At 42.4% G+C, this 23520-nt stretch overlaps 1 protein-coding gene and 1 long non-coding RNA gene across 14 annotated transcripts in view; both read left to right on the top strand.

The window, feature by feature from the left end:
• Nucleotides 1-18528, top strand: part of LOC108713799 (liprin-beta-2) — a 93545-nt gene extending 75017 nt beyond the window's left edge. For 7 of the 13 annotated variants that reach the window (XM_041589896.1, XM_041589900.1, XM_041589903.1 and 4 more), the window contains 15 exons: nucleotides 476-550; nucleotides 1343-1411; nucleotides 1704-1758; nucleotides 4797-4838; nucleotides 5202-5352; nucleotides 5886-5918; nucleotides 7149-7287; nucleotides 7578-7706; nucleotides 10139-10289; nucleotides 12425-12536; nucleotides 13302-13390; nucleotides 14536-14658; nucleotides 14758-14883; nucleotides 16307-16495; nucleotides 17855-18528. In XM_041589896.1, coding sequence (XP_041445830.1) covers nucleotides 476-550; nucleotides 1343-1411; nucleotides 1704-1758; nucleotides 4797-4838; nucleotides 5202-5352; nucleotides 5886-5918; nucleotides 7149-7287; nucleotides 7578-7706; nucleotides 10139-10289; nucleotides 12425-12536; nucleotides 13302-13390; nucleotides 14536-14658; nucleotides 14758-14883; nucleotides 16307-16495; nucleotides 17855-18040 — 1669 coding nt within the window. In that variant the 3' untranslated portion in view covers nucleotides 18041-18528. The remainder of the gene's footprint in view (nucleotides 1-475; nucleotides 551-1342; nucleotides 1412-1703; nucleotides 1759-4796; nucleotides 4839-5201; nucleotides 5353-5885; nucleotides 5919-7148; nucleotides 7288-7577; nucleotides 7707-10138; nucleotides 10290-12424; nucleotides 12537-13301; nucleotides 13391-14535; nucleotides 14659-14757; nucleotides 14884-16306; nucleotides 16496-17854) is intronic. The other 6 variants (XM_041589898.1, XM_041589906.1, XM_041589901.1 and 3 more) reach the window with 4 other exon arrangements.
• Nucleotides 18529-19315: 787 nt separating this feature from the next.
• On the top strand, nucleotides 19316-22937 carry LOC108713800. The gene is made up of 2 exons (XR_001935219.2): nucleotides 19316-21232; nucleotides 22256-22937. It is a non-coding gene; the product is annotated as an uncharacterized LOC108713800 (long non-coding RNA).
• Nucleotides 22938-23520: the final 583 nt, after the last annotated feature.

The following is a 23520-nucleotide window of genomic DNA, read 5'->3' as shown; positions in this document are numbered from 1 at the left end:
TATATATATATATATATATATATATATAATATCAAAACAGGGGGGTTGTGGGAGCACTCTAAAGGCTTTAAAGTATATATATAAGTATAATAAATGCTATTGCATATGTACCCAAAACAGGGGTTATTTTGTTACAAAGTTATGATCATAAAATTGATAAGCCACCATACCACGTCAAGGTAAACCCCGAATGGCGGTCCCTAACTTGTTTTATATTTTATGTGCATTTAAGCATTACCTGTAATCAATGTCCGTTGAACGCTGTTTTTTCACTGAAGGCTAAATCCTCCCCAGCCAGCAATCAGGCTTTTAAAGGAGAGATATTCCCAAAACAAACGCCCAATTTTAAAAGCATAGGATCACCACTAGTTTAAAGGGGGGGTATGGGGTGCTACAACCACTGAAGCTATATATATATAAAAAATATGGAACATTTTGCTTATTTTCAGTATAAATGCCAATTTTTTTTTTTTTTTTTTAAACAGACGTGCCAAGAAGATCCTCCCTCAATCATATCCCCTTTGTCTGCACCAAATAACATACAAACCAGGTAAGAAATAAAGGTTATTTATTAAAGCTCAAATGGCAAAAACTTGAAAAATTAAAGTTTTTTTCTTTTACTGTAAAATTCGAATTTTTAGTGGGGGAAAAACAAAAATTTTTTGTAATTTATTATACCTCATAGCTGCAAAAAGACAGAATCAGAAAATCAGCCATCTGAGACCTGCCAAGGTTGTATATAAGTCAATGGGAGAGGTCCCCATCCCATTTGGAAGTTTCTGTGGTCTATGCTGGAATTAGCCAGAAAATTAGACTATTTCAGCAGGGGTGCTTCGCCAATGAGGCGAGTTGAGGCTGTCGCCTCAGGCGGCAGCGCCCCACTAGGTACCAGGGGCAGCAAAAATGCTGCTCCTGGTACTTTAAGAGCGAATTTCCGGGGGAGGGGGGCAGCAGCAACAGCTGCCTCAGGCAGTGGAGGGGCCAGGATCACCCCTGCTTTTCAGGCAAAAATCCAAAAAAATTACGTTTGTCAGGAAAAAATCTGAAAAAAATGAGCGATTTGGGGGAAAAAACACACTATTTTGGATTCGGCCGAACCTCCGAATTTTTTGCGAAAGATTCGGCCGAATACCGTACAGAATCCTAGTTTGCAGTGATTTCCCTACCCGCCCCTAATTTGCATATGCAATTTAGGATTCAGGTTTGGTTCAGTCGGGTACAAGGATTCGTCCAAATCCTGCTGAAAAAGGCCAAACCCCGAACCGAATCCTGGATTCGCTGCATCCCTAATATGGATTAAAGAAAAATGCCTCTGATTTATGTCTCATTTATTCCCTGGCAGTATAAGCTCATTGAGTCCGTCTGAACCCTGCCCGATCTCCTGGGAAGAAACACCCGAATATAAAAACAGGTAAGAGCTGAGAACGTATTTTCTGCAGTCTGATTAGCACATGGGCACTATGCACTACTTAAAAGTCCGGTATAAAATCTCATGTCTTTGAAGCTGGAAAAAAAATGTAATTTGCAAAAGTGCTCAGCAGAGCAATGTTGCATTCATTTCCTTGCCTTTAGATCTCCGTTATTACTTGAAAAGACTTAGGTGGTGGCTTTACGTTCCCGAGAAATTCTAAACCAAGATGTTTAAATACTGGTGTCGTGTTGCAACACAAAGTGACATTTTTGCTTTGTTCTTGGTGCTATAGAATTCTACCCAGGAAGCTTTCAACTAGCCTGGAAGATTTACAGTGTGCGGAAAAGGTAATTACCCAAAGGCAAATGTGTGTAAATCATTTCTTTCAGATGGTCTGTTCCCAAATAACTGGAGGAAACATGGGTAACACATTGTCACCTACACCCTGGCTGCACAGTCACAGCTATTCAGTAGTTACCCTTTTCTTTTAAAGGGGCTGTTCACCTTTAAATTAACGTTTAGTATGATGTAGAGAGGGATATTCTGAGACAATTTGCAATTAGTTTTCATTTTTTATTATTTGTGGTTTTTGAGTTATTTGGCTTTGTATTCAGCCGGTTGCTATGGTCTAAATTACCCTAGCAACCATGCATTGATTTGAATAAGAGACTGAATAAGAGTATATAATTTTTAGATGGGGTCAGCGACCCCCTTTTCGAAAGCTGTGCTGAATGGAATTGGCTGGTTGTGCTCAGTGTTGTATTTGTTCAGTCTGTATTGCATGCTCGTTTATATGTTGGAGACTATAGTATTTAATAGGGATGCACCGAATCCACTATTTTGGATTCAACTGAAGTCCCGAATCCTTCGCAAAAGATTCAGACGAATGCCGAACCAAATCCTAATTTGCATATGCAAATTAGCAGTGGGAAGGGGAAAACATTTTTACTTCCTTGCTTTGTGACAGTCACGTGATTTCCCTCGCCGCCCCTAATTTGCATATGCAAATTAGGATTCGGATTCAGCCAGGCAGAAGGATTCGGCCGATCTGAATCCTGCTGAAATAGGCAGAATCCCGAACCGAATCCTGGATTCGGTGCATCCCTAGTATTTAATATATTAGAGAATGTGTGTAAAGCAGGTCAGCATGCATTTAATGTGTCTTTTAATTGTCATTTATTCTAATCTCTATGGCAATTCAACGCTCGAGGCTTCAATATACAGCATTATGTTTCACACTTTTTATATTAAAGAAGTCAACTTCTTTGTGGGTTCGGCCCAGCATAGCGATTGCTTATTGATTTACTTGCACTGCCCCTTCTAGTGACATCAGAGAGTGGCAGGGTGGGCACAGGTATTTAAGGATGTGTTGTCCTGGGTCAGGTGGGCTTTGGTTCGGGAGCAGTTGGGTTAGGGGAGGGCCCAAGCTGACTTTTCTGTATCGGAATCTGAGGGCTGTAGCTTCACAGGGGCCTATATAGAACATGAGCTGGTCTCTCTCGGAGAGAGACTAGGAGAATAGAGGTTGAGTGATTAGAGGAAAAAAATAGTACTAAGGGTGGGCCCCTGGTCTAAAAACTTTTGGTGGGCCCCTGGTGTCCCAGTCCGACTCTCTCTCTCGATCGATCGTCTCTCTCTCGATCGATCGTCTCTCTCTCGATCGATCGTCTCTCTCTCGATCGATCGTCTCTCTCTCGATCGATCGTCTCTCTCTCGATCGATCGTCTCTCTCTCGATCGATCGTCTCTCTCTCTCTCGATCGATCGTCTCTCTCTCTCTCGATCGATCGTCTCTCTCTCGATCGATCGTCTCTCTCTCGATCGATCGTCTCTCTCTCGATCGATCGTCTCTCTCTCGATCGATCGTCTCTCTCTCGATCGATCGTCTCTCTCTCGATCGATCGTCTCTCTCTCGATCGATCGTCTCTCTCTCGATCGATCGTCTCTCTCTCGATCGATCGTCTCTCTCTCGATCGATCGTCTCTCTCTCGATCGTCTCTCTCGATCGATCGTCTCTCGATCGATCGTCTCTCTCTCGATCGTCTCTCTCTCGATCGATCGTCTCTCTCGATCGATCGTCTCTCTCTCGATCGATCGTCTCTCTCTCGATCGATCGTCTCTCTCTCGATCGATCGTCTCTCTCTCGATCGATCGTCTCTCTCTCGATCGATCGTCTCTCTCTCGATCGATCGTCTCTCTCTCGATCGTCTCTCTCTCGATCGATCGATCGTCGATCGATCGATCGTCTCTCGATCGATCGATCGTCTCTCGATCGATCGATCGTCTCTCGATCGATCGATCGTCTCTCTCTCGATCGATCGTCTCTCTCTCGATCGATCGTCTCTCTCTCGATCGATCGTCTCTCTCTCGATCGATCGTCTCTCTCTCGGTCATCTCTGTCTCTCTCTCTCTCTCGTTTCTCTCTGTCTCGTTCATCTCTGTCTCTCTGTCTCGTTCATCTCTGTCTCTCTCGATCATCTCTCTCGATCATCTCTCTCTCTCTCTCTCTCTCTCGATCATCTCTCTCTCTCTCTCTCTCTCTCTCTCGATCATCTCTCTCTCTCTCTCTCGATCATCTCTCTCTCTCTCTCTCTCTCTCTCGATCATCTCTCTCTCTCTCTCTCTCTCTCTCGATCATCTCTCTCTCTCGATCATCTCTCTCTCTCGATCATCTCTCTCTCTCGATCATCTCTCTCTCTCGATCATCTCTCTCTCTCGATCATCTCTCTCTCTCTCTCTCTCTCTCTCTCTCGATCATCTCTCTCTCTCTCTCTCTCTCTCTCGATCATCTCTCTCTCTCTCTCTCTCTCGATCATCTCTCTCTCGATCATCTCTCTCTCTCTCTCTCGATCATCTCTCTCTCTCTCTCTCGATCATCTCTCTCTCTCTCTCTCGATCATCTCTCTCTCTCTCTCTCTCTCTCTCTCTCTCTCTCTCGATCATCTCTCTCTCTCTCTCTCTCTCGATCATCTCTCTCTCTCTCTCTCTCGATCATCTTTCTCTCTCTCTCTCTCTCTCTCGATCATCTCTCTCTCTCTCTCTCTCTCGATCATCTCTCTCTCTCTCTCTCTCTCTCTCTCGATCATCTCTCTCTCTCGATCATCTCTCTCGATCATCTCTCTCTCTCTCTCTCGTCTGCTTCCTCTAAGTTACACCCCTGATAATACCTAGGGCAAGGCCAAGAATTCATTAAAAGCATAAGGGAGGGCCAATGATGAGAGAGGGATGAATTGCTAGAGTTAGTGCTGCTAGAGGTGCCAGTGATATGCTTCTCTGGCACCAAAGTAAAGCCACGTTCATGTTAACCAATCACCAGTCTGTGTTTGCACCCAGCACTAACATCATTGTCCTTGTCCTGTTTTTCTCTCTCCTCGTCACCTCCATAGCATGTTGATGTGGAAGTCACTGATCCTGTTGTAACTCCTGAGGTATATTAACCGCACTACTTCATACAGTCTTGTTTCATATTGGGCCTATTGGGGTTGACATCTGCTGTACTTTTTTTGCCTGAACTGAGCCACGCTCCCTCGATTTTAAAGTGATAGAATTGAGCAGAGAAGCATCAGGAGGCGCTTCCAGTTTAAGTAACTTATGCTTTTGCTGTTTCATCCAGCCACCACCAGGACAGAACAGCAGGGGGCACAGCCATTATTTTAGCCTTATTTAACCGTTCATAAAATTAAATACGATAGGGCACAGGTTGGGCATAGGTGCTTATTGACTCAGGGAGTGATAGAATGAAGATCAATTACGTTGCATGACATTTACTATATGAAAACTTGCATTACCAGAGTAAAGCTCACATCGATGATCCTCGGTACCAGACCCTGCCAGGAAAGCTTTCTCGGGCCAATCAGAATGGAGCTCACGACCCCCACCGGAAGCCTACTTCCCAAAATCTCCTCCATGTCCCCAGTGAAACCAATGGGATTTACGACTCATGTAAGTCACATGGGGATCATTCGTGTGGTCATACTGCTGTGAATCAGTGAACAATAACCTACAACAATGGAAATGTTAAAGGGGACAATGCTTATCTTTTATTACTGCAGTTGGGATTGGCTGCTTGCAGATGGAATCCAGCTAAGTGATTGGCTGAATGACGGTTTTGAGCTTTTGAGGGAGAGGGCTTTGGACTGGAATTCTGCTTTCAAATTAATTTTAATTTTGCAGATGGAACAAAAATATTAGCAGCTTTGCAGTTGGTCAAATACATCTTTCTGTTTTGCTTGAAAATTTAAATATTACTCCGCAATCTGTTTTTGTGCTGCTTATTTTCCTTATTAAAGGACAAGGAAATTGCAGTTGTTGCTACAGTGAGTTGGCCTAGCAACCAGTGTGCTATAAAATTTTTCTTTTCCACTTTTCTATACTGCAATTTCATTTGAGCTTGTGGCTTTTGGTTTGCTTTCCTGGCTGAAATTTCATCTTCTTCTTCCTTCTTTCTTCATTTCTTCTTTTGGGATTGGTTGAAGATATCACCCGAAGTATCAGTGCCCCGGTCATAGGTACTGTACCAGCCATATTAACAGTAATAAGTGTCATGCTTTGTGTTGCTGAGCTTTGTTGAGCTCTAGATAGGTACCTAATATATAGAGACAGAGACGTTAGGAAAGTGTTGGAAGGGTTACTGTCTGCTCTCATTTCCCCTAAAGAAATAGGGATTGGTAGCACTAGATAGGGGTCTAATATACCGGGTAGGGATGCACCGAATCTGGGATTTGGCCGGGATTCAGCCAGGATTCGGCCATTTTTAGCAGGATTTAGATTCGCCCGAATCCTTCTGCCCGGCTGAACCAAATACGAATCCTAATTTGCATATGCAAATTAGGGGCGGGGAGGGAAATTGCGTGACTTTTTGTCACAAAACAAGTAAGAAACAAATGGTTTCCCCTTCCCACCACTAATTTGCATATGCAAATTAGGATTTGATTCGGTATTCAGCCAAATCTTTAGAAAAGGTTTTGGGGGTTTGGCCGAATCCAAAATAGTGGATTCGTGAATCTCTAATACAGAGACTGAGCAGGGTCGGACTGGGGGGCCAAGGGCTCTGCCTCAGGGACCCCCCGTGACCGGCAAAGAGAGTAAGAGGAGCATGTGCGAAATCGTACTTACACGCAAAGGGAGGATGAGAAGAAGAGGAGCAGGATGCGGATCTGGGCCGTCTGGACCCGTGAACCACGGCCGACCGGGTTTTTTCCCGGTGTTCCATTGGCCCAGTCTGACCCTGGGACTGAGACAAGTGGAAAGTGTTGGAAGGGTTTACTGCCTGCTCTGCTCCCATTTCCCCTACAGAAATAGGGATTGGTAGCACTAGATAGGTACCTGATATATAGGGACAGAGGAAAGTGTTGGAAGTGTTACTGCCTGCTCTGCTCTCATTTCCCTACAGAAATATTGGAATTGGTAGCACTAGATAGGTGCCTAATATATAGGGACAGAGGGAAGTGTTACTGCCTGCTCTGCTCTCATTTCCCCTACAGAAATAGAGATTGGTAGCACTAGATAGGTGCCTAATATATAGGGACAGAGGAAAGTGTTAGAAGTTTTACTGCCTGCTCTGATCTCATTTCCCCTGCAGAAATTGGTAGCACTAGACAGATGTCTCTCTAACTATAGAAGCTGCCTTATAGTGTGTCCCAATAACAGCCAGTGGATTCTGGGGTTAAAACCAGACTATTAAATGTTGGATTCTATTCTGGGGGAGCAGACTGAGCAGATGTCTTTAATTCTTGCAGGCGAAAAGGAGAACAATCTGGATATCACATTTACTTCGAATGATCTTTCCCTCTCTTCTGGGACTGATTCGGCACCACAGTCCCCTCTGTCTCCTGAATCAAAGAAAAGCCCTAAAGGAATCAAAAAATTCTGGGGAAAGTAAGTTTATAGGATTTCTTTTGTTCTCCTGACACTCATTGCAAACTAGGAGTAAACCCGACACACAATACTGCTTACCACCATTAGGTGTCACTATTTATACCAAATTTACAGAGGGTGAAATGATATAAAAGTTACAAGCTTGAACCAGGTTTAACCCCTAGCAACCAAGCATGTGGGTGATAGCTATATAATTATTATGGCCTCGCTATTATAACAATATTTTTAAAGACATAGATTCTCCTGCTATTGCCTTATTTTCACAAGTTTTGTGCTGTTTATATCTGCAGAATTAGGAGAACTCCTTCTGGAAATTTTAGCATGGATGGCGTTGGATTGTCTGAATTTAAAAGAGGGGGTTTGCGGGCAACTGCTGGGCCAAGACTTAACAGAACAAAGGATAACTGCATTAAAAACAGGTATTTATATGGGAATATGGGAATGGCCTCTGGGAAGGGACTGTAGCTATGGGATAGCAGGTATAGTAGGGAGATGGTGCCTATAGTAACAGTGGATAATAGTCTCTAGGGAGGGAATGTGACTGTGGGATAGCAGGTATAGTAGGGAGAGATGGTGCCTATAGTAACAGTGGGTAATAGTCTCTAGGAAGGGAGTGTGACTGTGGGATAGCAGGTATAGTAGGGAGAGATGGTGCCTATAGTAACAGTGGGATAATAGTCTCTAGGAAGGGAGTGTGACTGTGGGATAGCAGGTATAGTAGGGAGAGATGGTGTCTATAGTAACAGTGGGATAATAGTCTCTGGGAAGGGAGTGTGACTGTGGGATAGCAGGTATAGTAGGGAGAGATGGTGCCTATAGTAACAGTGGATAATAGTCTCTGGGAAGGGAGTGTGACTGTGGGATAGCAGGTATAGTAGGGAGAGATGGTGTCTATAGTAACAGTGGATAATAGTCTCTGGGAAGGGAGTGTGACTGTGGGATAGTAGGGAGAGATGGTGTCTATAGTAACAGTGGATTATAGTCTCTGGGAAGGGAGTGTGACTGTGGGATAGTAGGTATAGTAGGGAGAGATGGTGTCTATAGTAACAGTGGGATAATAGTCTCTGGGAAGGGAGTGTGACTGTGGGATAGCAGGTATAGTAGGGAGAGATGGTGCCTATAGTAACAGTGGATAATAGTCTCTGGGAAGGGAGTGTGACTGTGGGATAGCAGGTATAGTAGGGAGAGATGGTGTCTATAGTAACAGTGGATAATAGTCTCTGGGAAGGGAGTGTGACTGTGGGATAGCAGGTATAGTAGGGAGAGATGGTGTCTATAGTAACAGTGGATAATAGTCTCTGGGAAGGGAGTGTGACTGTGGGATAGCAGGTATAGTAGGGAGAGATGGTGTCTATAGTAACAGTGGATAATAGTCTCTGGGAAGGGAGTGTGACTGTGGGATAGTAGGGAGAGATGGTGTCTATAGTAACAGTGGATAATAGTCTCTGGGAAGGGAGTGTGACTGTGGGATAGCAGGTATAGTAGGGAGAGATGGTGTCTATAGTAACAGTGGATAATAGTCTCTGGGAAGGGAGTGTGACTGTGGGATAGTAGGGAGAGATGGTGTCTATAGTAACAGTGGATTATAGTCTCTGGGAAGGGAGTGTGACTGTGGGATAGCAGGTATAGTAGGGAGAGATGGTGTCTATAGTAACAGTGGGATAATAGTCTCTGGGAAGGGAGTGTGACTGTGGGATAGCAGGTATAGTAGGGAGAGATGGTGCCTATAGTAACAGTGGGATAATAGTCTCTGGGAAGGGAGTGTGACTGTGGGATAGCAGGTATAGTAGGGAGAGATGGTACCTATAGTAACAGTGGTATAATAGTCTCTGGGAAGGGAGTGTGACTGTGGGATAGCAGGTATAGTAGGGAGAGATGATGCCTATAGTAACGGTGGGATAATAGTCTCTGGGAAGGGAGTGTGACTGTGGGATAGCAGGTATAGTAGGGAGAGATGGTGTCTATAGTAACAGTGGATAATAGTCTCTGGGAAGGGAGTGTGACTGTGGGATAGCAGGTATAGTAGGGAGAGATGGTGTCTATAGTAACAGTGGGATAATAGTCACAGTAACAGGAGACATAAAAAAAGAATACAGCCCTCAGCCACTGTTGAAGTAGCCTTTTGCATCTCACTATATGTACTAAATGGGAAGCTGCTAAATGAATAACACGTGTTCCCCATTCCCACTTCCTGTGCTGATATTTCTGCTCGGGGCTGATGCTTTTAAGTCGGCCACATGGATAATCACTAAAAGAACTCATTTAGCAGTCGGCTTTCAAGCCTAAACTTGGGATTCTGCTCCCGGCAGCCTGTGGTTAGTCAGAGAGATGTTCCTACATGTACAACATGTCTCTAGTAATATTCCGTATTTCTGTTCATAATATTTTATTTTGTTCACCTTTGAGTTAACTGTTAGTATGATGTAGAGAGTGAGATTCTGAGACAATTTGCAATTGTTTTTCATTTTTTATTTGTATTTTTTGAGTTATTTTAGCTTTTTATTCAGCAGCTCTTCAGTTTGCCGTTTTAGCAATCCGGTTGCTATGGTCTAAATTCCCCTAGCAACCATGCACTGATTTGAATAAGAGACTGGAATGTGAATAGAAGGGACTTAATAGAAAGATGAGTAATAAAAAGTAGAAACAACAATACATTTGTTTTTTAGATGGGGTCAGTGACCCCAATTGAAAGCTGGAAAGAGTCAGGATTAAAAGGCAAATAATTGAAAAAAAAACTATAAAAAATAGTGAAGACCAATTGAAAAGTTGCTTATAATTGGTCATTATATAACATGCTAAAAGTGGTGTTCCACCAATAAATAAATATCTGTGTTCAATCTTCTTCCACTAGTGACTGCAACGCTCCTTTTGCTCAGTGGAGCAATGAACAAGTGTGCAGCTGGTTAGAAGACCTGGGCCTGGGCCAGTACCTCATCTTTGCCCGGCAGTGGGTGAGTTCTGGTCACACCCTGTTAATGGCCACACCGCAGGCTATGGAGAAGGTAAGCCCTTTAACAGTAAGGAGTAGCTATATTAAGGAGCAGATTTATCAAAGGTCAAGGTGAATTTTTGAATGAAAAAAAATCGAATTTCGAGCTATTTTTGTGTACTTCGACTAGGGAATAGTCCAAATTAAAAAAAAAAATCGAAAATCGAAATTTATCATGTACTGTCTCTTTTAAAATTTCTACTTTGGACATTCTACATCTAAAACCTGCTGATTTGCTATTTTAGCCTATGGGGGACCTCCTAGAATCTATTTGGAGTCAATTGGTGGACTTTGAAAAATCTAAGTTTTATTTGGGAAAAAACTTCGACTCAAATTCGATCGAATGCACTATTGGTTCGCACAATTCTAAACTATTCGAAAACTGACCTATTCGGCCAAAAAAAAACAAAAAACCTTTGACTTAATATCGGTTGGTCTTTTTGAATTTCAATGTTTTTTTCAATTCGAAATTTGACCCTTGATACTTTAAATATGCCCCTAAGGTTCGAGTTTTGCTTTCCAAAATTCTTTTAAAGTTGTATTTTTTGGTCAAAACTCACATTTTTGGATTTAAAAATTTTACCTTTTTTTTTTTTTAAAAAAACTTAAATTTTTGGATATTTAATATACCCGACCTTGGAAATGGCTCTAATCCAAGGGTTTGCCGACAACTCAAATAATTTGAGAGATTCGAGTTTTTTCCACAGGAAAACTTGATTAATTGAAGTTTTTGGGTATTGGGACTCGAACTCACAGAATCGGGTTTTTCGCATTCAAGTTTTTTCGTAATAAAATATTAGGGATCCAGGATTCGGTTCGGGATTCGGCCTTTTTCAGCAGGATTCGGCCAAATCCTTATGGCCGAACCAAATCCTAATTTGCATATGCAAATTAGGGTCGGGAGGGAAAATCGTATGACTGTCACAAAACAAGGAAGTAAAAAAAATTTCCCCTTCCCACCCCTAATTTGCATATGCAAATTAAGATTTGGTTCTGTATTCTGCCAAATCTTTCACGAAGGATTCGGGGGTTTGTCCAAATCCAAACTAGTGGATTCGGTGCATCCCTATAAAATACCATTTAAAAAGTGAGTTAATTCGAGGTATAAAAATACTCTTAACATTCGACCTTTGATAAATAACCCCAGAAATGTATTTGCTATCCATCTGTCCCTTTGCACCACTAGTTCTGACTCTTGAAACAGTTTAGCTAAAGCCAGCTGATTTGCAGACCTGTGAAGAAGCATGAACGGCATTGTGGGAATTGCAATTTGGGCTCGACTTCTGCTACATTGTTTCATGAGTCAACACCAGCAGTGTAGAAAGGGGACAGACAAATTTGCAATAATATTTACAAACAACATTAAAACCGTAGAACATTAAAACCTGCTTAGAATGATTTTCTTCAATTAGGAAACATTTTATTTTGGGGTTAATAACCCTATTAATCTAATAATGATTTGTATTATTATAGTCTGTCATTATAATGATATTATTATAATAATATTATTATGACTCTTATTCATATAAAATGTTATCAAAACCAGCGAGGGTCTTTGGAGGGATTTAGACTAATTATAGAGCAGCCCAGACAGATCAGTGGTGTAGTCGTGTATGCAAGGGGCAATTCATTTACACTGGGGCACCATTTAAATTAGCAGGGCACAGGTGATTGTAGGTTAGTACATTGGGTCCCCAGTGGGGCTAACTTAATAATACGGGCAGTGGCGTAACTAGAGTGCACCGGGCCCCCTGCAAAAATATCTTCAGAGGGGCCCGGCGTACTCCGATCCCCATCCTCCCACCCACTTCCCTGTCCCCGCCTCCATCCGCCCACATCCAGACCTGACTCCGCCCACTCCCGCCAGACGATCAGCTGGGGAGGAGGGTTTTTTTTTTATTCGCTCTAGAGGAAGCAGACCCCACAGTCTGGGCCTCCCTGTGACAGTGGGGTCTGCTTCCTTTATAGTTAAGCCACTGAATACGGGGCACCATGAGAGCCAATGGGGGCCCTGGTGGCCTATATGGACTGGAGGTGTAGCCAAAAAGTTGTGTGTTTTTTTTGTTTGTTTTTTTTACCCTACAGGAGACCGTGATATTAACTGTGGCATATTATTATTATTATTATTATCACCTCTTTATTCTTTAGGAATTAGGAATAAAGCACCCGTTACACAGAAAGAAACTTCAGTTGGCAATAAATACCATAAACGGCAAAAAGGAAGAGAAATCGGGGCAGCTGGACCATATATGGGTGACACGTAAGCTCATTTTATTGTACTATAGGTATGGGATCTGTTATCCGGAACCCCTTTATCCAGAAAGCTCTGAATTACAGAAAGGCCGTCTGCCATAGACTCCATTTTACCAAATTAATCAAAATTTTTAAAAATATTATCCTTTTTTCTGTAATAATAAAACAGTACCATGTACTTGATCCCAACTAAGATAGAATTAAATCATATTGGAAACAAAACCAGCCTATTGGGTTTATTTAATGTTCACTTGTGATGGACGAATAAATTTGCCAGACACAAATTTGCAGCGAATTTCCGCACTTTAATTAATTTTACGAAACTGTGGCGACAATTAGCCGGCAAAAAATCTGCCGCGTCAAAAAAAAAATGTCACGTGTCAAAATTATTCAGAGGCCCATTGACTAACGCATTTGGACCAAATAGTTCTGCAAATAAAAATTGTTGAGTCAAAAATTGACGCAAGTCAAAATTATTTGGACGTCCATTGACTTCAAGGCATTTCGCGAATTTTTCCGGTGTTTTGCGAATTTCAAGTAAATTTTCGGATTTTTCACAGCACAGATTCGCCCATCACTGTTTACATGATTTTCTTGTAGACTTAAGGTATGAAGATCCAAATTACAGAAAGACCTGTTATCTGGAAAACCCCAGGTCCCAAGCATTCTGGATAACCGGTCCCATATTTGTATTATAATTTTTTATAGTTTCTAGTCAAATACAGGGGGATAAGAAATGGCACATTGACCTATACATGTTGTTTATTGGCAGGGTGGCTGGATGACATTGGGTTACCGCAATACAAAGATCAGTTTCACGACTCAAGGGTTGATGGGAAAATGCTGCAATTTTTAACTGTGGTAAGTGGGACGTGGCTTTTGTATGTATTTGGGGCTGCTCAGCTCCGGTTACAGGGCAGCCGATGTAGAGGGGTAACGAGTATAGTGGAACAGGATGGTGCAGGGACACATTATAAACCAACAGCTGGTGGGTCCTTGTAAGGTAAACTTCCCCTTGATATGTTGATTTTTTTTTTAATGAGTTCTGACTACTGGGACTGGCACATCTCAAGCTTTTAGTGGTTTATACCTAACAGATCAGAACACGGATATTTTCAGCTCCCACAAGGTTTTTTCTTGTTCCAGGGAACAGGTGCACTGGACTGGCTGACTCCATTGCCTTTCCTGGTCAAACCAAATGGATTACAGGAGAGGTGGGGGGGAGGGGAGGTAAATGGGGACTAAAAAAAAATTCTATAAACTAGATCAAATTTCCCATTTAAAACACATCTAAATCATCCAAACTAATGTAAAATTGCTCAGACCACTCTACTGAGCAATTTACAGTCAGTCACGTTTTTCTACTTTTCAAGATATTAGCCGTTTTCAAATTCCTAATGCAGCGATCCCCAACCAGTAGCTCGTGAGCAACATGTTCAACCCCTTGGATGTTGCTCTCAGTGGCCTCAGAGCAGGTGATTATTTTTGAATTTCAGGCTTGGAGGCAAGTTTGGGTTGTATAAAAACCAGGTATACTGCCAAACAGAGTCTCAATGTAGTTTGACAATCCACGTAGGGGCTACTAAATGGCCAATCACAACCCTTATTTGGCACCCCAGGAACACTTTTCATACTAGTGTTTCTCCCCAACTCTTTTTACAGCTGAATGTTGCTCACAGGTTGTGGCCTAATGTAATGAATTTGAAGCAACAGCGCCATCTGCTGTTTGTTTTCAACAGCGGTCGAAAAATTAATTACCGAGTAAAGGGAAACCTTGCCCTTGTTCACAAAATGAAAGTTGGTGAGAAGAGCGGTGTGACAATTCTCTGGTCAATTCTAAGCAGCGCAACATGAAAGGGGCTAACTTAAAACATTCAAGGGTCTTCTCATTCAAGGGTCAACCACCCTAGTCCATAAGGGAGCTAGACCTTCATGGGAATGACCGTTATCAATGAATGACGTGGTCTATAACACATTATATTATGTTTCTTTATTTTATTCTCCAGAATGATCTCCTGTTTCTTAAAGTCACCAGCCAGCTGCACCACCTCAGCATTAAATGCGCCATTCACGTCTTACACGCCAACAAGTTCAATCCGCACTGCTTACGTCGCCGACCAGCAGATGAGGTGGGCTTTCCTGCTTTGGTCTAGTTCACAAAAAAAAAAAAAAAAAAAAAAAAAAAGATTCTGTTTTTTCAAACTGAAATGGGCTTTTGTTTTTTTCAGAACAACATCTCTCCATCGGAAGTGGTTCAGTGGTCCAATCACAGGGTTATGGAGTGGCTGAGATCTGTGGATTTGGCAGAGTACGCACCTAATCTACGTGGAAGTGGTGTCCATGGCGGCCTTATTGTAAGTAAAATAATTATCTGAAAATAAAAATTCTCTGTGACCTGAGCCGACTCATGTCATGGTATGGTTGGAGAAAATACATACAAGGCTTCATAGTTGGGTGAACAACAGGGCCCACTGGCACCTGGGCTCACAGAGAGGTTTCTGATACAGGTGGACCAGTCCAATACCCTTTCCTGTTAGAATAACTTAAAGGAGAACTAAAGTCTAACTAATGAAGTAGGCTAGAAATGTTGTACATTATGTAATTGGTTTCTGTACCAGCCCAAGGCAACCACAGCCCTTTAGCAGTAAAGATCTGTGTCTCCAAAGATGCCCCAGTAGCTCCTCATCTTCTTTTCTGCTGATTCACTGCACATGCTCTGTGCTGCTGTCACTTACTGAGCTTAGGGACCCACTCACAATATACAGTACACATAGAATAGAAATGTCACAATATAAGGCTGATTAGTAATTAATACAGATAATGACTACATGGCAGCACAGAAACCAGTGCAATTAGCATCAGAATTTAATAATCAGCAAACCTGTAGCATCAGCTTATATTACAGGGGAAGCTCATTTTCTGCTGGATAATTAGTGACGAGCCCTAAGCTTAGCTTCTCAACAGCCAATCAGAGCCCACTGAGCATGTGAGTGTCACAGACACTTTCCAAGATGGTGACCCCCTGTGACAAGTGTGAAGTCCTGGATCACTGCTGCTATTGACAAGCTGAAACTCTAGGCTGGTGCAATAAGTTCAGTATATAAAATATGGCATTTTTAGCAATATAATTTTTTAGGGTTTAGTTCTCCTTTAAGTGTGGACCTATACAACATGCATGGAGTTGTAATGTCACTACATGACCACCTGCACTAAAATACCTGCCTCATTTAATCAGCTGGTGCCAGGACCATTAAGGCCCAATTTGTAACCATCACCCAAACCCAGTAATGATGTGCAGACTTCAGCTAGAACATGCCCACCCCTTGAGTCCCTCAGGTTTCAGGCGGACTTGCGCATTATTTACAGTACTTCCAGTGGTTAGTAAAGTCAACTTTCCAAGGCAATCAGAATTGAGAATTTACTAGACTGCCTGTTGAAAGCAACCACTTGATTTGTTGCAATGGGCTACCAGAACTGGAGTATATTGACAACTGCTGAGCAAGCCCAATCTGACATAGTGGAGAAGACATGAACAAGGCATTGAGGCACTAGAAGAAGTCATAGTCATAGAGATGCTGGGTTACATTTAAAGCAGGCTCGGTTATATAAAAGCAGGCCTAGATGCCCAATGCTGTTGCTGCCATTGTATAATAATTGATAGTCAGCTGTGCTGGTACCTGTATACTCATTTACATTTTGTATTTTTTAATGTACAGTGTGTGACAAGCAAATTCATTAGGGTTGCTGCACCTGAATGGCTTTGACATTGTCTTACAGATACTGGAACCTCGTTTTAACTCTGACACATTGGCCATGCTTTTAAACATTCCACCCCAAAAGACCTTATTAAGAAGACACTTGAAAACCAACTTCAATTTATTAATTGGGCCAGAAGCCCAACAAGAAAAGAGAGAAATAATGGATTCCACAACCTTCTCACCTCTGTCTACCAGTGCCAAAGTCCGGGTAGGTTATATTTCCAGCTGAGCTTCGTGCACTGCCCAACTCTTCTGTACCGCAATGGATTGAACCTTGTATAAGAAGAAGGCTATAAATGCTCTGTTATACCTTGACTAATGGATTGGCAGGCCCATCCTGTTTCATTTAGAGTTGCCAATATTCACGTTAACTGGTAGTGGGTGGATGGGAAAATGACATCAGAGGTGGAGTTTGGGTAGATGAGTGAAAGCAATATATTATGAGAGTGGAGGCTTGGACAGATACAGGGCATGGAAGAATAGGATAGGTACATAGAAGGTCCAACCTTTGGTCTACATCTGCTAATGGAGTCCCTGGACAAAGGTTGTACCCTTTAAAGGGAGGCCATGGCCAACGGTTGTACCTTTTAAGGGAGGCCCTGGCCAAAGGCTGGGCCTTTAAAGGGAGGCCCTGGCCAAAGGCTGGACCTTTAAAGGGAAGGCCTGGCCAAAGGTTGGACCTTTTAAGGGAGGCCTTGGCCAAAGGTTGGACCTTTTAAGGGAGGCCTTGGCCAAAGGTTGGACCTTTTAAGGGAGGCCTTGGCCAAAGGTTGGACCCTTTAAGGGAGGTCTTGGCCAAAGGTTGGACCTTTTAAGGGAGGCCTTGGCCAAAGGTTGGACCTTTTAAGGGAGGCCTTGGCCAAAGGTTGGACCTTTTAAGAGAAGCCTTGGCCAAAGGTTGGACCTTTTAAGGGAAGGCCTGGCCAAAGGTTGGACCTTTCAAGGGAGGCCCTGGCCAAAGGTTGGACCTTTTAAGAGAAGCCTTGCCCAAAGGTTGGACCTTTTAAGAGAAGCCTTGGCCAAAGGTTGGACCTTTTAAGAGAAGCCTTGGCCAAAGGTTGGACCTTTCAAGGGAGGCCCTGGCCAAAGGTTGGACCTTTCAAGGGAGGCCCTGGCCAAAGGTTGGACCTTTCAAGGGAGACCCTGGCCAAAGGTTGGACCTTTCAAGGGAGGCCCTGGCCAAAGGTTGGACCTTTCAAGGGAGGCCCTGGCCAAAGGTTGGACCTTTCAAGGGAGGCCCTGGCCAAAGGTTGGACCTTTTAAGGGAGGCCCTGGCCAAAGGTTGGACCTTTTAAGGGAGGCCCTGGCCAAAGGTTGGACCTTTTAAGGGAGGCCCTGGCCAAAGGTTAGACCTTTTAAGGGAGGCCCTGGCCAAAGGTTGGACCTTGATAGAAACCTGAACTAAAAAATTTTGATAGCAACTTAATAAAAATACCAGTCATGGAGAAACGCGTGTAATAAACACCCATAAAATAACCACACATACACTCTCTATACTGAGAATATATTTATATTAAGATACACTGGATTCATTATAATTGTCAGGAAAATGTTGTTTTCGTTTCAGCCAAAGAAAATTGGCTTATCGAATTTCGGCCAGCTGCGGAAGAAGAAATTCGACGAAACAACAGATTACGTGTGCCCGGTGGACAATGCTAACGGTACCCAAAAGGGCTACAGTGACTTCAAAGTCACAAGCGTGAGCTCCACCAAAGAGAGTGACAAAATGGAGCAGGTGGGCAGACTGGTTTGATGGCATCTGGCATCCATTCCCATAATCCTCAGTGTTTATCAAATAACTACGCATCTTCATTTAGCTCATCTTCCTAACCTCACATACATGGCATCAATGTGGGGGGCAGAGTTTCATTCCCCCCCATATCGTCACCGAGGCAACAGAACATTCCATAGAACTTTTCCCAAGAGACTTGAGGAGCACCAGCTAATGGCCAACCCAATACACCTGTGTCCTACCTTATCCACTAGTATTTAAATATCCCCGGATTAAAACAGTGTAAATATCACTTGCACAGAGAGAACATGTTGATAAAATTGTGATCCCCAAAAGATTAAATACAAATTATGTATCCTAGTGTATATGGTTCAAAGAGAAGATCACTCGCTTTAGGGACCATGTAATAAATGGATCTTGTTAAAGGATAATGTGCTCTGTGTATAAAGAGGCTTTACATTTACTTTTATTTTTCTATAAATATTTAGTAAAACAAATGGTTCTTCTGCCCAGAGAGTCATTTTTTTTTTCTTTAAATCTTCATTTTATTGTTCTGATCAGGTCATTTTATCCAAAACCCTTAATGAAGCAGTGACACCTACTTTACTCTTCTTGCCAAAAACTGGTAGTAGCAGTTATCCAAACTAGGAAGACCAACTATGTTCTTCTCAAAGAACTTCCATCTATTAAAGTAGAAGGAACGTAGAATCCCTGGCAGGTGGCAAGTTATTAGGCACCATTATGTTCTTCTAGTCACCTTTTACCATATGCAAGTGCTACTCAGTGTCAGTCCTATTTTAACAAAGTAACCAAAACTAAGTCAACCTAAGGCAGGCATTGGTTGGCCAACAGAGCAGAAGATCAGAGGCAACTCTTCAGTTGTGCCTGCTATTCCCCCAGCCCATATGTTACCATTTGCTTCCTACTGTACTTTTTGAGTGTGACTTGGAAGATGCAACTTGCAAGCATTCTCAGTTAGCTGCATGGCATGCTGGGAAACTTATGCACCTTGGAGGCTGAGTACAGAAAATGTAAACTTTTTGTAGTCCAGTAGTTGAAGGTCTACAGCAGTGATCCCCAACCAGTAGCTTGTGAGCAACATGTTGCTCCCCAACCCCTTGGATGTTGCTCTCAGTGGCCTCAGAGCAGGTGTTTATTTTTGAATTCCAGGCTTGGCAAATTTTGGTTGCATAAAAACCAGGTGTCCTACCAAACAGAGGCTCCTGTAGGCTGCCAGTCCACATAGGGGCTACCAATAGTCAATCACAACCCTTACTTGGCACTAACTAGGAAAAATGTTCATGCTTGTGTTGCTCCCCAACTCTTTTTACATCTGAATGTTGCTCACGGGTGGAAAAAGGTTGGGGATCCCTGGTCTACAGGTTGCATGGTCTTTCTTGTTTCATTAACAAGTAGTGTCTATCTGAGATAACTGCACTGCATGCTGGGATACGTATGCACCTTGCAGTCTGGGTGAAGAACATTTAGTACAAAGGAGTCCGAGCTTCCTATTTAGGCTTTTTATAAAATCCTTATTTGATCAAAATTGTTTATATGTCCATCATCCCCAACAGATTTTGATGATGGTATTTCAGCCATTTTGTCTGTCAACCAATTTATATAGAAATCTGTTCTGCACTCCAGACCTGGCTAAAAACATACATTCCTACAGGAGATGTCAATGTTGGCAAAATGAGAGGAAAATCTGATGGAAACCTTGTTTATTAAAAATGTTGTGTCACTGAAATTCTGTGAAACTTGTGAATTTCAGTCAAACTTTCCAAGCTTAGTGTAACGAAGCTTTTGGAATGTCCAAAGCAGCCCACATCTAAAGGGATGATCTTTATGGTGTCCATTAAATGTGATGAGAAAGACCAACTTGGAGGTAGTTGTGGCTGAAAAATGGAACATTTCAGTGTTAGGTAATAACTATAATAAGTGCTGCCTTTCCTTGTACAACATGAACTATCAAAGGATGGTCAAGATTTTACAGTGGCTTCACACCTTCATCGCCACCATTTATTTATATAGCACCAGTGAGTTAGCAAAAGTTTGATTACTACTTTAACACTCAAGCATTTAAAATTTAAGCAGAATAAAACAAGGCCATTATTCGGCCCTGCTCATACAGGTGTATAGTCTGGAAGATCAGTAGAACACATTTACCATAAAGTTGTAGAAGAGTTTTGGTGATAATCCATTATAATATCCAGAAAAGCTGGATGAAATGAGGTTGAGTTGTGAGGGGAGAAGGTTCCAAATGTCCAAAGAGCTAAAAACAAATGGGACTGGGTTGTGATGTGAGAAGAATAAAAAATGGTTGAAAGCAGAATGGAGGACAGAAGCTCAAGAGAAGGGGGGTTGGTTGTGATGGGAGAAGAACAGCAAATCCTGAAAGCAGAGTGGAGGACAGAAGGTCAAGAGAATGGGGTTGAGTTATGAGGGTTAAGAGAAGCAATCAAACTCCGGAGACCGGAGTGGAGTGTAGAAGCTCAAGGGAAAAAGAATGGATTACAAGTGGGGAAGAGAAGCAAATGTTGAAAGCAGAGATACATGTAGGAGCTCAAGAATATGGGGTTGGGTTAAGAGGAAGAAGTTAAACAGTGGCCCAAAGTAGAGTGGAGTATAGAAGCTTAAGTGTATGGCGGTTGGGTTATGATTTGAGTAGTGAATCCTGTAATCAGTGGAGATGAGAAAAGAAGGTTGAGAGCACAAGATTGGTCAATGATGGAAAAAGAAGAGACAAGAGCAGAGAGGAGTGAAGAATCTCTAGACAATAGAGTTGGGTTACGAGAGGAAGTGTCCAAAGTAAAGTGCAGTGAAGAAGCTTGAAGTAATGCAGCTGGGTTATAAATGGGACAAGAAGCAAAGAGAGAATAGGGACATGGTAAGATGATTTGCACAGTGCATTGTAGTTGGGAAACAGAAGAACAGGTGGTGATTCTAGGGGTATTGTGGGTCCACTTGGTCCGAACTACCACAAGTTGGGGATGACAAAGGAATGCTTGTATCATTCAGCATGTTGCTTGATAACTGCTGTCTTGCCATCCTTCACCTTTGGAGCATGACGTGACTTCATTTTGCATGAGACAAAAACATGTACGTTTGGAGGTCTCCTATTCATGTGACTGCTGGCTGGTTTTACAGATGGAGCACTCAGAAGGTATGGTAAAGCAAATAGGGGCTTTCTCTGATGGAATCAATAACCTCACAGTAAGTATTTCCTTCCTTGTTCCTACTCTTTATCCCAGACTTTAGGGAAATATCAGAAATAGATTCCTATACACGTATATCATGGATTCTGTGTATGGATTTAAGGCTGCAGCTATTGTTTAAATAAACATAAAATAAAACCACTTGGAGTCACAATAATCGGAAGAGATGCAACACTGATATAAAGGGTTATTTCCATGTCATCTCACTGTGTCTATCTCTGCCTCAGTACCTGCCACAGTCACTTTGCATGTCTCATGTTAATGTGATCATTATACACACAGTCACATTCCCTTCCCAGAGACTATTATCCACTGTTACTATAGGCACCATCTCTCCCTACTATACCTGCTATCCCACAGTCACACTCCCCCAGAGACTATTATCCCACTGTTACTATAGACACCATCTCTCCCTACTATACCTGCTATCCCACAGTCACACTCCCTTCCCAGAGACTATTATCCACTGTTACTATAGGCACCATCTCTCCCTACTATACCTGCTATCCCACAGTCACACTCCCTTCCCAGAGATTATTATCCACTGTTACTATAGACACCATCTCTCCCTACTATACCTGCTATCCCACAGTCACACTCCCTTCCCAGAGACTATTATCCACTGTTACTATAGGCACCATCTCTCCCTACTATACCTGCTATCCCACAGTCACACTCCCTTCCCAGAGACTATTATCCACTGTTACTATAGGCACCATCTCTCCCTACTATACCTGCTATCCCACAGTCACACTCCCTTCCCAGAGACTATTATCCCACTGTTACTATAGACACCATCGCTCCCTACTATACCTGTTATCCCACAGTCACACTCCCTTCCCAGAGACTATTATCCACTGTTACTATAGGCACCATCTCTCCCTAATATACCTGTATCATCAAAGCCCCATCCCAACAGTTATATCTGTTATAATACAGAGGCTTTTCTGGATTCTCTCATTTATATATGATGCACATGTTAGGTTATTGGTTCAATAATGCATAACCATTTCTATTACAGAACATGCTCAGTCAAGATGAGCTGCTAAAAAATTATAGGTTCTTATCTGCATATGATACTTGGAGATAGACCAAAGGAGGACTCCATATTTCAGTATTCCCATGGATGCTTAAAACAATGCCAGAAACTCAATGGCAAATCGAAAACAGGCCACTTGTCTGTACAGGATAAACTGCATGGGACACACGGAGGCCCATTTACTAAAGGTGCTATATTGCTCCAGTGCAGAGATGTTAGCTTTCATTTTCTAGTTAAATCAGTCCTGATCAAATGCCTCTAAGGGCCTTGTAAGATGAGTAAATAGCACTTCAGGGCCACATAGGAAGAGAGAGCAGTGCCTTTCTCTAGCTGTGTAATAAAGGTAGTTCCAGAAGGCCCAGATTCAGTTTGTCATCAGTCAAAATGGAACTGGGTTGAATCTATAGTGGACAATGGTACTTTTTGTCAGTAGCATCAATTTTAAAGTGCATGGCACATAAAGGGTTAAGCCATTGGCCACTATCATTGTTATTTTTTTCTTATTTTCTTATTTTTATATCAGGAACTCTTTTATGGCTTTAGCCTCTTCCCTGCACTATAATTGTATATTACACCCAAAACTGTATAGGGAGATCTCTGCTTTTATCCATTGCTGTTATCTGTTACATTAATGAGTGCAATAAAGTTGTGTATTTTTTTTTTATTCTTCTTTGCTGGTGTCATTTTCCATCACAGGCACAGAGGAGGAATAAAGTAACATACAGCATTTCTCCTTTTGTGGGTGAAGGCCAGAACTTTATAGAATATAATATTGACCATGCATTTGCCATCACTTACTTAGACCATATAGATCTTATTCTTATATACCCCCATACTTCTGTATGTCCCCTCCCATACCCCTACACAACCTCCCTACCTCCTGATATTCCCTCCTGTACCTCTTCACAACCTCTATTTACCCTCCTGAACCTCTACACCAGCGTTCCCCAACCAGTGGCTTGTGAGGAACATGTTTCTCACCAATTTTTTGGATGTTGCTCTCAAAGAAGGTGCTTATTTTTTAATTCCTGGCTTGGAGGCAACTTTTCCTTTCATAAAAAACAGGGGTACTGCCAAACAGAGCCTCCTTTAGGCTGCCAGTCGACCTAAGACCTACCAAATGCGCAATCATAGCCCTTCTTTGGCACCACCCAGAGACATCTTCATGCTTGTGTTGCTCCCCAACTCTCTTTATATTTGAATGTGGCTCATGGGTAAAAAAAAGTTGGGACCCCTGCTCTACACAG

The sequence above is a fragment of the Xenopus laevis genome, chromosome 4L (genome assembly GCF_017654675.1).
Source record: "Xenopus laevis strain J_2021 chromosome 4L, Xenopus_laevis_v10.1, whole genome shotgun sequence".
NCBI classification, from domain to species: domain Eukaryota; kingdom Metazoa; phylum Chordata; class Amphibia; order Anura; family Pipidae; genus Xenopus; species Xenopus laevis.
The sequence above is the reverse complement of the archived record's forward strand: the minus strand, read 5'-3'. Positions and strand labels throughout refer to the sequence as shown.